Source organism: Cyanistes caeruleus, unplaced genomic scaffold (genome assembly GCF_971803275.1).
Source record: "Cyanistes caeruleus unplaced genomic scaffold, bCyaCae1.hap1.1 HAP1_SCAFFOLD_78, whole genome shotgun sequence".
In the NCBI taxonomy this organism is placed as follows: domain Eukaryota; kingdom Metazoa; phylum Chordata; class Aves; order Passeriformes; family Paridae; genus Cyanistes; species Cyanistes caeruleus.
The window spans coordinates 1,423,129-1,437,933 of record NW_028255889.1 but is presented as its reverse complement, the minus strand read 5'-3'; the positions used below and the strand labels follow the sequence as shown (position 1 = coordinate 1,437,933).

The following is a 14,805-nucleotide window of genomic DNA, read 5'->3' as shown; positions in this document are numbered from 1 at the left end:
GAGCGAACACCCACAGGAAAGAGACCCTCTGAAGTTTGTCATCTCTTCTGAATGGCGAGAGGTTTTGTAATTTGATATCGTTCATTCTTGTGCTGGGTAGAGCTGTGCCTGTGAAATCAACAGGATTTTTCCACTTCTCTCAGAGAAATCTCTTCCGAACCGGTTGAGGGGTGGGAGAAAAGGGCCACCTGGGTTTGCTTCCCGGGGGGAGGCCCATTGGAGGTTTTCTCCCAAATTTGCCCTAAACCAGGACAGCGTCCCTCGGCAGTTGGCTGCCTTTGGGGTGGAGCCCAGTGGCACGCGAGCGGCCTTTGGTGGCTGCTGTCGGCCGGCACCTGGGCAGACCTGCTGTCAGCCGGCGGGCCGCCGTGTGACGCGTCGAGCGGCTCTCCCCCATCGGCCTGAGCGCCTCGCCGCCTTCGCGTCTCCCTGAGAGGGAAGGAGGGAGCCCTCAGAAGCCGGCGGCGCTCCCTCCCGTGTCTGGGCCCGAGCAGATGGCGGCCCTGCTCCCGCCTCGGTTTCTGCCCGGCTGGCTCGGTCAGCGGGGCTGCCGTCCGCCTGCAGGTTTCGGTGGGGCCGGCCGGGGGCGAGCGGGAAGGAAGCCGCCGTCGGAGCGAAAGCCTCCGAGAGAGCGCCGGCGAGAAAGCTTCCTCGGAAAGGGAGGAGACCGAGCCTCAAGCCGCCGGTGGCCCCGTCGGCCCGCTCCTCAGCCCCCGCAGGCGCTGCCGCCGTGCCGAGCGGCCGGCCGCTTGAGGAGCCGCCTGGTCCATGATGCCAATTTATGTCACGATCCGCAAGGTGGGATTCGTGATGTGACTCTTTTATTTGATCGCAGAGTACAAAAGATTATCAGCAAACCAGGGACTCAAACCGCAGAACACACTTTACTGAGTGCTCATCAGCACTAATATGCGATAGAGGGAAAAGAGGAATAAGCAAAGCACAAAGAAAGAGAGTAAGGGGATTATAGCTACCAATGTCGAAGTCCACTCCGCCATCCAACGATGCAGAGTCTTCTGTCTGTTGGTGAGATCTCAAAGGAAAGTAAGTTTTGGGTTTATTTTACAATTTTTATTCCAGTTCCAGCAACTCACTGTATCACAATTACTCTCTCTTTTGCTCAAAAATCCACACTTTGAACACTCCATTCCTCCCAATATACTCTGTCATGAATTAAAGGAATCTTTTTAAGCTATTATTGTCCATCTCCATAGCTTTAACAGAAAGGTATTTCAGCTTGTAAAGCATCTCCTTATTCTCTCTTCCCCATTTAAAACTTAACTCTTTTCCTCACTGTTTTTAGTGGTTTTATGATGTCTTCTTCATGTTGATTGTCTCTCTCTTTCTCTGTCTTTCTGGGAAAAAGGAGTAATCTGTACATTTTATTCAGGTAGTAAAAGAATTAAAAGCTTTAGAAAAGCTGCAAGAGTTCATGGTGTCAGGTTTCAGTCCAGCAGCAGAAACTGAAAACTAAACCAGGTTGGCCGGCTCTGCTTTCTTTTCCTCCGCCCCCACCTTCATCCTCTGTGGCCTTGTCCGGCCTGGAGGGCGGAGCGGGAGAGGAGGAGGCCAAGACAGAGCCTTGTTACCTTTTCAGAAGCCAGAAACAAAAGAGGACAAGAGTGCTCTGACTTTACATCTTAAGGTGGTGTTCACAGGGTGAGTCTACGTTTTAATGGTCAAAACTGCTGTCAATTGTTAGAAATGACTGATAATTGGTCTGGAGGAAAGACTGCCATCAGCCACCAGCACCTTCAACTTCCTTAGCTCTCAAAACTACCATAAAGGTAAAACCACCCCATGACACTGTGACACAACTGCTGTGAATGTCCCAGTTTCCACCTCTCTGTGACAGCACAGCAGGGACAGCCCCAGTGTTCTCCTCTCTGTGACACCACAGCAGGCACAGCCCCAGTGTTCCACTCTCTGTTACGCCTGTCGTGGTTTTAAAGCATTAGTTAGAAAATCACTGTAAAACTTACTCATTTCTTGCTGTGAGATGTGGATGATGAGAAGGGCAAAAGAAGCTTAAAACCTAAAGGAATGAGTAAGTTTATTAACCAAACTACAAGGTTAAGAAAGCAGAATAAAACTTCCAGAAACCCTTTTTCCCCACCACGCTGCCATTCCTGTCTTTAATTGACAACATAGAGGAAAAAAAAACAAACCCTGGTGGTTAAAACAGTCCAAACTTTGCTATAGTCTTTTCAGCAGTCTTTGTCGAGAAAAAGAAGTTCTTTTTTGTCAATCTATGGAGTTTTTCATAAGAAAACCATTTTCTCGTGGCTTCCTATTGCTCTGATGCCAGTGGCCCAGGAAACTCTGCCATCAGTCCTTTCCTCCCATTTCACAGCACTCTGAGCTGTGTTCTTGGGCCGTGATTCAAGGGGTGTCCTTTGAAGGATGAGATCTTCCAAGGCAAAAGTTCTCTTCATTTGTCTCTGTGACCATCTCTGGAAACAGAAATTTTTGCTTTGTCTCTTAAGAGCCACAAATCTTCAACAACTCTCACTTCTCCTTTTCTCTTCCAGCATCTCCTAGGATTACAACCACTTCACCCTTGACTCAGCTTTATCAATGAATTACTTTTGCTCAGATCTACACTTTGAAATACTCCATTCCCCCCAAAATACTCTTTCAGGAATGAAAGGAGTTTTTTCAGGACATTATTGTCCCTCTCCATAGCTTGAACAAAAGAAAACTTCAGCTTATTCAGGCATCTCCTTATTGTCTTTCCATCTGAGGGTTAATTCCTTCCCTTGCTGCCTTTGATCCTTGATGCTGTCTCTTTCCATGGTGATCCCTCTCTCTTCCCCTCTCTCTGGAAAAAGGATTAATCTGCAAGTCTCATCTGCCTAGTGAAAGGGTTAAACTCTTGCCCAGGCCTTGATCTCTGCCGAGGCAGCGGCTGGAGCCGTTTGCCAGGGAAGATTTTTGGTAGCTGCTCTGGAGGAGTGTGGCCACTGTCTCAGCACGCCGCAGCTCAAGAGCTTTCCCTCCCCTTCCTCGGCAGTCTCTGCTGAAAGCCAGCAGCGTCAGAAACTGCAGCCGAGCCAGGAAGTGGCCTGACCCGGCAGCCCCGCTGCACAAGGCGCAGCTAGCCCTGCGAGGGCTTCAGCCCCTCTGGGAAGGGGCTCCTGTCACTTCACAGTCGCCATCCAGCACCAGGAACCGCAGAACTCCAGCCAGCCCCGCTCCCCGCCGCGGCCTTGTCTGACGTGGAGCGGCGGAGGCTGAACCAGAGCCCTGTTACCTCTTCAAAAGCCAGAAAGCAAAGAGAAAGAGAAATTCCCAGGCTTAAAATTGAAAGGGTGGTGTTCACAGCTTCATGTCACTTTTCAATGGGCAAAACTACTGTCAATTCCAGAAATGGCCAGGTATTGGCCAGGACAAAAATCTCCAATCAGTTTCCAGCAACCTTAACTTCCTTAGCTGTTTCTCTTTTTTTCATAAATGTCAATCTAACACACACTAGCACAAGTGACAGCCCCAGTGTTCCCCTCTCTGTGACACCACAGCAGGGACAGCCCCAGTGTTCTCCTCTCTGTGACACCACAGCAGTGATAGCTACCATGTCCTCCTCTTTGTGACACCACTGCTGTGACTGTCCCAATTTCCCCCTCTCTGTGACAGCACAGCAGGGACAGCCCCAGTGTTCTCCTCTCTGTGACACCACAGCAGGCACAGCCCCAGTGTTCCACTCTCTGTTACGCCTGTCGTGGTTTTAAAGCATTAGTTAGAAAATCACTGTAAAACTTACTCATTTCTTGCTGTGAGATGTGGATGATGAGAAGGGCAAAAGAAGCTTAAAACCTAAAGGAATGAGTAAGTTTATTAACCAAACTACAAGGTTAAGAAAGCAGAATAAAACTTCCAGAAACCCTTTTTCCCCACCACGCTGCCATTCCTGTCTTTAATTGACAACATAGAGGAAAAAAAAACAAACCCTGGTGGTTAAAACAGTCCAAACTTTGCTATAGTCTTTTCAGCAGTCTTTGTCGAGAAAAAGAAGTTCTTTTTTGTCAATCTATGGAGTTTTTCATAAGAAAACCATTTTCTCGTGGCTTCCTATTGCTCTGATGCCAGTGGCCCAGGAAACTCTGCCATCAGTCCTTTCCTCCCATTTCACAGCACTCTGAGCTGTGTTCTTGGGCCGTGATTCAAGGGGTGTCCTTTGAAGGATGAGATCTTCCAAGGCAAAAGTTCTCTTCATTTGTCTCTGTGACCATCTCTGGAAACAGAAATTTTTGCTTTGTCTCTTAAGAGCCACAAATCTTCAACAACTCTCACTTCTCCTTTTCTCTTCCAGCATCTCCTAGGATTACAACCACTTCACCCTTGACTCAGCTTTATCAATGAATTACTTTTGCTCAGATCTACACTTTGAAATACTCCATTCCCCCCAAAATACTCTTTCAGGAATGAAAGGAGTTTTTTCAGGACATTATTGTCCCTCTCCATAGCTTGAACAAAAGAAAACTTCAGCTTATTCAGGCATCTCCTTATTGTCTTTCCATCTGAGGGTTAATTCCTTCCCTTGCTGCCTTTGATCCTTGATGCTGTCTCTTTCCATGGTGATCCCTCTCTCTTCCCCTCTCTCTGGAAAAAGGATTAATCTGCAAGTCTCATCTGCCTAGTGAAAGGGTTAAACTCTTGCCCAGGCCTTGATCTCTGCCGAGGCAGCGGCTGGAGCCGTTTGCCAGGGAAGATTTTTGGTAGCTGCTCTGGAGGAGTGTGGCCACTGTCTCAGCACGCCGCAGCTCAAGAGCTTTCCCTCCCCTTCCTCGGCAGTCTCTGCTGAAAGCCAGCAGCGTCAGAAACTGCAGCCGAGCCAGGAAGTGGCCTGACCCGGCAGCCCCGCTGCACAAGGCGCAGAGAGCCCTGCAAGGGCTTCAGCCCCTTTGGGAAAGGGCTCCTGTCACTTCACAGTCGCCATCCAGCACCAGGAACCGCAGAACTCCAGCCAGCCCCGCTCCCCGCCGCGGCCTTGTCTGACGTGGAGCGGCGGAGGCTGAACCAGAGCCCTGTTACCTCTTCAAAAGCCAGAAAGCAAAGAGAAAGAGAAATTCCCAGGCTTAAAATTGAAAGGGTGGTGTTCACAGCTTCATGTCACTTTTCAATGGGCAAAACTACTGTCAATTCCAGAAATGGCCAGGTATTGGCCAGGACAAAAATCTCCAATCAGTTTCCAGCAACCTTAACTTCCTTAGCTGTTTCTCTTTTTTTCATAAATGTCAATCTAACACACACTAGCACAAGTGACAGCCCCAGTGTTCCCCTCTCTGTGACACCACAGCAGGGACAGCCCCAGTGTTCTCCTCTCTGTGACACCACAGCAGTGATAGCTACCATGTCCTCCTCTTTGTGACACCACTGCTGTGACTGTCCCAATTTCCCCCTCTCTGTGACACGACAGCAGGGACAGCCCCAGTGTTCTCCTCTCTGTGACACCACAGCAGGCACAGCCCCAGTGTTCCACTCTCTGTTACGCCTGTCGTGGTTTTAAAGCATTAGTTAGAAAATCACTGTAAAACTTACTCATTTCTTGCTGTGAGATGTGGATGATGAGAAGGGCAAAAGAAGCTTAAAACTTAAAGGAATGAGTAAGTTTATTAACCAAACTACAAGGTTAAGAATGCAGAATAAAACTTCCAGAAACCCTTTGTCATGGAGTTAACTTTACCTTTAAGGGAGTTGGAGTTGCTGGGAAGTGCTTGGAGTCTTTTCTCCTGACTAATTATCGGTCATTGCTGGAAATTGACAGCAGTTTAGGCCATTGAAAAGTGGGATCAACTTGTGAACCCTACCTTAAAATGTAAAAGCAGAGCTCTCTGGGTTCTCTTTGTTTTCTGGCTGTGGAGGGTGGCGGAGCTCCAGGCCTCCCGTCCCTGCCCAGGCCATGCGGCCGGGCGGGGATGGGGCCGGGCCTGCCCGGTCTCCCGGCCGGGAGATGGGGGGGGGGGGCCTGCGGAAGGTTTTCCTCGGGCTGGGCCAGGCCGAGCCGATCTCTGGCTCGGCTGCAGGTTTTGCTGTAACTACATTCACTAGAAACTGCCCAGTGAAGAAAGAGGGAGGCCCTGGACTTGCAGCGGGTTAGAGCAGAGACTACACGCTCCAGAGCAGCCATGAGGAACTTCCCATCGCAGACGGCTCCAGCTCCTGTTCAGCAGAGATCACCGAACCATCTACAAAAGCCTGGGCAAGATGTTAACTCTTTCATTACCCAGATGAGACTTGCGGATTAATCTTTTTATCCAGAGAGAGAGAGAGAGATCAACATGAAAAGAGACTTTATAAACTACCAGTGACAGGAAAAAAAAGAAGCTTCAAGAAAAGTAGAGAATTAAGAAGATGCTTTAATTAAGCTGAAATATCTCCCTGTTAAAACTATGGAGATGGACAATGAAGTCTTGAAAAGAACTCCTTTAATTCATGATATAAGATCTAGAGAGGAATAGTGTTCAAAGTGTAAATTTGAGTAAAGAGTAATTATAGTATAGTGAAGTACTGGGAGATTAAAAGCCTTGAGAGGCCATGAGAAAACTGTTGAGAGATTTGAAGCCCTGAGAGGCCATGAGAAAACTGTTTTCTAGTGAAGCTCACAGAAACAGATGAAGAAGACTTTTTTTTGCCTTTGAATAACTTATCCTTAAAAATGCTATCTCTAGACGCATGGCCCATACACACTTCAGAGTGATGTGAAAATGGGAGGAGTGAACTCTAATAATAGCAGCTCTGGACAGCTAACATTAGGGCAATAGAAAACTATAACAAAAATAGTTTTCTTGTGAGAAACTCCATAAATTAACAAGAAGAAACTTCTGTTTCTCTATAAAGATTGGTAAAAAGACTAGCAAGAATTGGGACTGTTTTAACCATCAGAGTTCCAGAGTTTTTGTCTCTGTTGTCATGTGAACAAGGGAATAGTAGGTAGATAGGGGATGGAAGGGTTTTTCTGGAAGTTTATTCTGGTGTTCTTATTATTGTGGTTTGTCAATAAACTTTCTTTTTTTTTTTCCCTTTTAAGTTGTATGCCTGTTTTGCTCTTATTCTAATCCATATCTCACAGCAAGAAGTAAGTAATTTTCTTAGTTAGTGGTTTAAAACCACGACACCCTTTTTCCCCACCACGCTCCCATTCCTGTCTTTAATTGATGTCATGGGGTGGCTTTACCTTTATAGTGATTTTAGGAGCTAAGGAAGTTGAAGGTGCTGGTGGCTGATGGGAGACTTTCCTCCTGACCAATTATCAGTCATTTTTAAGAACAATTGACAGCAGTTTTGACCATTAAAAAGTGAATTCAAACTGTGAACACCGCCCTAATATGTAAAGTCAGAGCACTCTGGTCCACTCTTTTGTTTCTGGCTTCTGAAAAGGTAACAAGGCTCTGTCGTGGCCTCCTCCTTCTCCCCTGCCCCCTCCCCCCCCAAGCCGGACAAGGCCGCAGAGGACAAAGGGGGGGGGGACGGGGGCGGGGGGGGGCGCAGAGGAAAAGAAAGCAGAGCCGGCCAACCTGGTTTAGTTTCCAGTTTCTGCTGCTGGACTGAAACCTGACACCATGAACTCTTGCAGCTTTTCTAAAGCTTTTAATTCTTTTACTACCTGAATAAAACGTACAGATTACTCCTTTTTCCCAGAAAGACAGAGAAAGAGAGAGACAATCAACATGAAGAAGACATCATAAAACCACTAAAAACAGTGAGGAAAAGAGTTAAGTTTTAAATGGGGAAGAGAGAATAAGGAGATGCTTTACAAGCTGAAATACCTTTCTGTTAAAGCTATGGAGATGGACAATAGTAGCTTAAAAAGACTCCTTTAATTCATGACAGAGTATTGGGAAGCTTGGAGTGTTCAAAGTGTGGATTTTTGAGCAAAAGAGAGAGTAATTGTGATACAGTGAGTTGCTGGAACTGAGTAAAGCGAAGATTTTGAAGCCTTGGGGGCAATGAGAAAACTGTTTTGTAGGAAAGCTCACAGAGACAGATGAAGAAGACTTTTGCCTTTGAATGACTCATCCTTAAAATGACATCCCTAGACTCATGGCCCATACACACCTCAGAGTGATGTGAAATGAGAGGAGAAGAACTGATGACAGATTTCCGGGCAGCTGGCATCAGAGCAACAGAGAACTGTAACAGAAATAGTTTTCTTGTGAGAAACTCCATAGGTTCTCAGAAAGAGACTTCTGTTTCTCTACAAAGACTGATGAAAAGACTGTAGCAAGAATTGGGACTGTTTTTAACCACCAAAGTTCAAAATTTTTTTTGTCTCTATGTTGTCATGTATACAAAGAAATGGTCAAGTAGTGAGAGACAGAAGAGTTTTCTGGAAGTTTATTCTGGTGTTCTTATTCTTGTAGTTTTGTTAATATACTTTCTTTATCCCTTTTTAAGTTTTAAGCCTGTTTTGCTCTTGCTCTAATCCATATCTCACAGCAAGAAATAAGTAATTTTTTTGTTACTGCTTTAAAACCATGACATCTCCTTTCAAAACCTAGTTGAAATTTTGCAGAAACAATTAGATGAAGAAAGGAATGAGACCCATCTCTTGCCAGTGGCCCGAAGAGAGGAATGGGTTAAAAATTCAAAGAATGCTTACTCACCAAAGAAACAATGGAGAGGGAAACCCCTCTCATTAATCAAATTTAGCCTCAAAAAGAACTAACTGATGAAAAATTGTGGGGAGCACTGCTGTCCTAGTGTCATGGGGTAGCTTTACCTTTAAGACAGCTTGGAGGGAGAGGAAGTTGAAGCTGCTGGTGGCTGATGGGAGTTTTTCTTCCTGACCAATTATCGGTCATTTCCAAGAATTGACAGCAGATCTGACCATTAAAAAGTGAATTCAACTTGTAAACACCCCCTTAAGAAGTACAGACAGAATTCTCTAGCCCTCTTTGGTTTCCGGCTTCGGACAAGGTAGCAAGGCTCTGTCTTGGCCTTCCCCCCACCTCTCCAGGCCGACAAGGCCGCAGGGTGGAGGGGGGGAGGGGGAAGAGAAGCAGCGCTGGTCAGCCGAGCTTGGTTTTCAGTTTTTGCTGCCAGACTGAAACTTAACACCATGAACTCTTGCAGTTTTCTTAAAGCTTTTAATTCTTTTACTACCTGGATAAACATACAGATTACTCTTTTTCTCAGAAAGACAGAGAGAGAGACAATCAACATAGAGGAGACATCATAGAACTACTAAAAACAGTGAAGAAAAGAGTTAAGTTTAAATAAGAAAGAGAGAATAAGGAGATGCTTTACAGCTGAAATATTTTTCTGTTAAAGCTATGGAGATGGACAATAATAGTATAAAAAGACTCTTTTAATTTATGATAAGAGTATTAGGAGGAATGAGATATTCAAAGTGTAACTTTTGAGCAGAAGAGAGAGAGAGTACTTGTGATACTGTGAGTTGCTGGAATTGAGTTGAGTGAAGATTTTGAAGCTTTGGGGGGTAAAGAGAAAACTGTTTTCTAGGAAGGCTCACAGAGACAAATGAAGAAGACTTCTGCCTTTGAATAACTTATCTTTAAAAATAAGATTCCTAAACTCTGTGACTCATACACACCTCGGAGATGTGAAATGAGAGGAGAAGATCTAATGACAGATTTCCGGGCAGCTGGAATTAGAGAAATAGAAAACTATGATGAAAAATAGTTTTCTCGTGAGAAACTCGGTAAGCTAACAGAAAGAGACTTCTGTTTCTCTACAAAGACTGATGAAAGACTGTAGCAAGAATTAAGACTGTTTTTAACCACCAGAATCCTAAAGTTATTTGTCTCTATGTTGTCATGTGTACAGAGAAATAGTTAAGATGTAGAAGATAAGGAGGTTTTCTGAAAGTTTATTCTGGTATTCTTATTCTTGTAGTTTGTTAATAAACTGTCTTTATTTCTTTTAAGTCTTAAGCCTGTTTTGCTCTTGTTCTAATCCATATCTCACAACAAAAAATAAGTAGTTTTTTTAGTTACTGGTTTAAAACCACGACACCTAGCTTGAAACCTTTAATTAAAACAATATAATCATATTGTCATGGAGTTAACTTTACCTTTAAGGGAGTTGGAGTTGCTGGGAACTGCCTGGAGTCTTTTCTCCTGACCAATTATCGGTCATTGCTGAGAATTGACAGCAGTTTACGCCATTGAAAAGTGGGATCAACTTGTGAACCCTACCTTAAAGTGTAAAACCAGAGCTCTCTTGGTTCTCTTTGTTTCCTGGCTGTGAAGGGTGGCAGAGCTCCAGGCCTCCCGTTCCCTGCCCAGGCCATGCGGCCGGGCGGGGCCGGGGCCGGGGCCAGCCGCGTGTCCCGGCCGGCAGATGGCGGGGGGCCTGCGGAAGGTTTTCCTCGGGCCCGGGCCGGGCCGAACCGATCTCTGGCTCAGCTGCAGGTTTTGCTGTAACTAAATTCACTGGAAAATGCCGAGTGAAGAAAGAGAGAGGCCCTGGACTTGCAGCGGGCTGGAGCAGCGACTACACTCTCCAGAGCAGCCATGAAGAACCTTCCATCGCAGACGGCTCCAGCTCCTGTTCAGCAGAGATCACCGAACCACCTACAAAAGCCTGGGCAAGATTTTAACTCTTTCATTACCCAGATGAAACTTGCGGATTAATCTTTTTATCCAGAGAGAGAGAGAGAGAGTGATCAACATGAAAAGAGACTTTATAAACTACCACTGACAGGAAAGAAAAGAAGCTTCAGAAAAGGTAGAGAATTAAGAAGATGCTTTAATTAAGCTGAAATATCTTTCTGTTAAAACTATGGAGATGGACAGTTCTGAAAAGAACTCCTTTAATTCATGATACAGAATCTAGAGAGGAATAAAGTGTTCAAATTGTAAATTTGAGTAAAAAGTAGAGTAATTGTGGTATAGTGAAGTGCTGGGAGATTTGAAGCCTTGAGAGGCAATGAGAAAACTGTTTTCTAGTGAAGCTCACAGAACAGATGAAGAAGACTTTTTGCCTTTGAATAACTTATCCTTAAAAATGCTACCCCTAGACTCATGGCCCATACAAACCTCAGAGTGATGTGAAAATGGGAGGAGTGGGCTTGAATAATAGCAGCTCTGGGCAGCTAACATTAGGGCAATGGAAAACTATAACAAAAATAGTTTTCTTCTGAGAATCTCCATAAATTAACAGGAAGAAACTTCTGTTTCTCTACAAAGACTGGTGAAAAGACTTTAGCAAGAATTGGGACTGTTTTAACCATCAAAGTTCCAAAGTTTTTGTCTCTGTTGTCATGAGAACAAGGAAATAGTGAGTAGATAGGGGATGAAAAGGTTTTCTGGAAGTTTATTCTGGTGTTCTTATTATTGTAGTTTGTCAATAAACTTTCCTTTTTCCTTTAAAGTTTTAGGCCTGTTTTGCTCTTGTTCTAATACATATCTCACAGCAAGAAAAAAGTAATTTTCTCAGTTATTGGTTTAAAACCACGACATCTCTTCAAAGTCTTTCAAATTCCAGAAACATTCCACAAAATCTCCACAAATTTGTACACAAACTATGAAAAATCTTTCAAAATTATTCAAGTCTAGTCAAAATCCAACAAAATTCCAGAAACATCCCAACAAACTTCTTAAATCTTCTCAAAACCCCACTAAATTCCAGAAACATCCCACAAAAACTTTACAAATTTCCACACATCCTAGAAAAATCCCTCAAAATTCTTCAAGTCTTCTCAAAATCTCACTAAATTCCAGAACATTCCACAACATTCCAAAAAAATCGCACAACATTCCAGAAACCTCCCACAAAATTCTTTACATATTCGCAAAACTCCACCAAATTTCAAAAACATCCCACAAAATCTCCACAAATTTCCACACAATCTAAGAAAAATACCTCAAAATTCTTCATGTCTCCTCAAAGTATTAAAATTCCACATACATCCCACACAATTGACTAAATCTTCTCAAAATACTACCAAATTCGAGAAACATCCCACAAAATTCCACAAAAATTTCAAGATTCCAAAAACGCCCCACAGAATTCCACAAACATCCCAACAAACTCCATAAATCTTCTCAAAACCCTACCAAATTCCAGAAACATCCCACAAAAATCTCCACAAATTACCACACAATCTAAGAAAAAAACCTCAAAATCCTTCATGTCTCCTCAAAGTCTTTCGAAATTCCACAAACATCCCACAGAATTCCCTAAATCTTCTCAAAGCCCTACCAAATTCCAGTAACATCCCACAAAAACTCTTCCGATTTCCAAAAATTCCGCAAACATCCCACAAATATCCAGAAAAATCTTTTCAAAACCCTACCAAACTCCAGCAATATCCTGCAAAATCCCACAAAAATCCCACAAAATTCCAAAAACATCCCACAAAATTACAGAAAAATCTTCTCAAAACTCTACCAAATTCCAGAAATATCCCACAAAATCTTGACAAATTTCCACACAATCTAAAAAAAACCCTCAAAATTCTTCATGTCTCCTCAAAGTCCTTTAAAATTCCAGAAACATCCCACAAAATACCACAAACATCCCAACAAACTCCATAAATCTTCTCAAAACCCTACCAAATTCCAGAAAAATCCAACAAAATTCCACAAACATCCCAACAAACTCCCTAACTCTTATCAAAACCCTACCAAATTCCAGAAATATCCCACAAAATCTTTACAAATTACCACACAATCTAAGAAAAATACCTCAAAATTCTTCAAGTCTTCTCAAAATCTCACCAAATTCCAGAGCATTCCACATTTGAAAAAAATCGCACAACATTCCAGAAACCTCCCACAAAATTCTTTACATTTTTGCAAAACTCCATCAAATTCCAGAAACATCCCACAAAATCTCCACAAATTTCCACACAATCTAAGAAAAATACCTCAAAATTCTTCATGTCTCCTCAAAGTCTTTCGAAATTCCACAAACATCCCACAAAATTAAACAAACATCCCAACAAACTCCATAAATCTTCTCAAAACCCTACCAAATTCCAGAAACATCCCACAAAATCTCTTCCAATTTCCACAAAATTCCACAAACATCCCACAAAATTCCAGAAAAATCTTCTCAAAACCCTACCAAATTCCGAAATAAATTGCAAAATCCCTCAAAAATCCCACCGAATTCCAAAAACATTCCATGGAATTCCAAAAACATCCCAACCAACTCCATAAATCTTCTCAAAACCCTACCAAATTCCAGAAACATCCCACAACAATCTCCAAAAATTTCCACAAAATTCCACAAACATCCCACAAAATTCCAGAAAAATCTTTTCACAACCCTACCAAATTCCAGAAACATCTTGCAAAATCCCTCAAAAATCCCACCAAATCCCAAAAACATTCCACGGAATTCCACAAACATCCCAACAAACTCCCTAAATCATCGCAAATCCCCACCAAATTCCAGAAATATCCCACAAAATCTTGACAAATTTCCACACATACTAAGAAATACCCTCAAAATTCTTCATGTCCCCTCAAAGTCCTTCAAAATTCCAGAAACATCCCTCAAAAATTTCAAAAAATTTCCACAAAATTCTACGAAAATTGCACAAAATTCCAGAAAAATCTTCTCAAAACCCCACCAAATTCCAGAAATATCCCACAAAAACTTGACAAATTTCCACAAAATCTAAAAAAACCCCTCAAAATGCTTCATGTCTCCTCAAAGTCCTTTAAAATTCCAGAAACATCCCAACCAACTCCCTAAATCTTCTCAAAACCTTCCAAATTCCAGAAACATCCCACCAAATCTACAAAAATTTCCACAAAATTCCACAAACATCCCAACAAACTCCCTAAATCTTCTCAAAACCCTACCAAATTCCAGGAACATCCCAAAAAACTTTTCCAATTTCCATAAAATTCCACAAACATTCCACAAAATTCCAGAAAAATCCCACAAAATTCCACAAACATCCCCACAAACGCCCTAAGTCTTATCAAAACCCCACCAAATTCCAGAAATATCCCACAAAATCTTTACAAATTACCACACAATCTAAGAAAAATACCTCAAAATTCTTCATGTCTTCTCAAAACCCTACCAAATTCCAGAAACCTCCCACAAAATCCTTTACAAATTTCCACATATCCTAGAAAAACCCTGAAAATTCCTCAAGCCTTCTCAAAATCTCACCAAATTCCAGAACATTCCATGACATTTCAAAGAAATCGCACAACATTCCAGAAACCTCCCTCAAAATTCCTCTAGCCTTCTCAAAATCTCACCAAATTCCAGAACATTCCATGACATTTCAAAGAAATCGCACAACATTCCAGAAACCTCCCACAAAATTCTTTACATTTTCACAAAACTCCACCAAATTCCAGAAACATCCCACAAAATCTCCACAAATTTCCACACAATATAAGCAAAATCCCTCAAAATTCTTCATGTCTCCTCAAAGTCTTTCGAAATTCTACAAACATCCGACACAATTCCCTAAATCTTTTCAAAACCCTTCCAAATTCCAGAAACATCCAACAAAAACTCTTTCAATTTCGACAAAATTCCACAAACATCGCACGAAATTCCAGAAAAATCTTTTCACAACCCTACCAAATTCCAGAAACATCTTGCAAAATCCCTCAAAAATCCCACCAAATCCCAAAAACATTCCACGGAATTCCACAAACATCCCAACACACTCCCTAAATCTTCTCAAAACCCTACCAAATTCCAGAAACATCCAACAAAAACTTTTCCAATTTCCACAAAATTCCACAGACATTCCACAAAATTCCAGAAAAATCCCACAAAATTCCACATACATCCCAACAAACTCCCTATGTCTTATCAAAACCCTAACAAATTCCAGAAATATCCTACAAAATCTTTACAATT

General features: G+C 42.7%; 1 protein-coding gene across 1 annotated transcript in view; it reads left to right on the top strand.

Annotated features, from left to right (window-relative positions):
* Positions 1-976: 976 nt before the first annotated feature.
* Positions 977-14,805, top strand: part of LOC147646818 (serine/threonine-protein kinase pim-1-like) — a 32,264-nt gene continuing 18,435 nt past the window's right edge. Inside the window, exon 1 of the mRNA XM_086872950.1 lies at positions 977-1,026. Within this exon, the coding sequence (XP_086729076.1) occupies positions 977-1,026 (50 nt within the window). The remainder of the gene's footprint in view (positions 1,027-14,805) is intronic.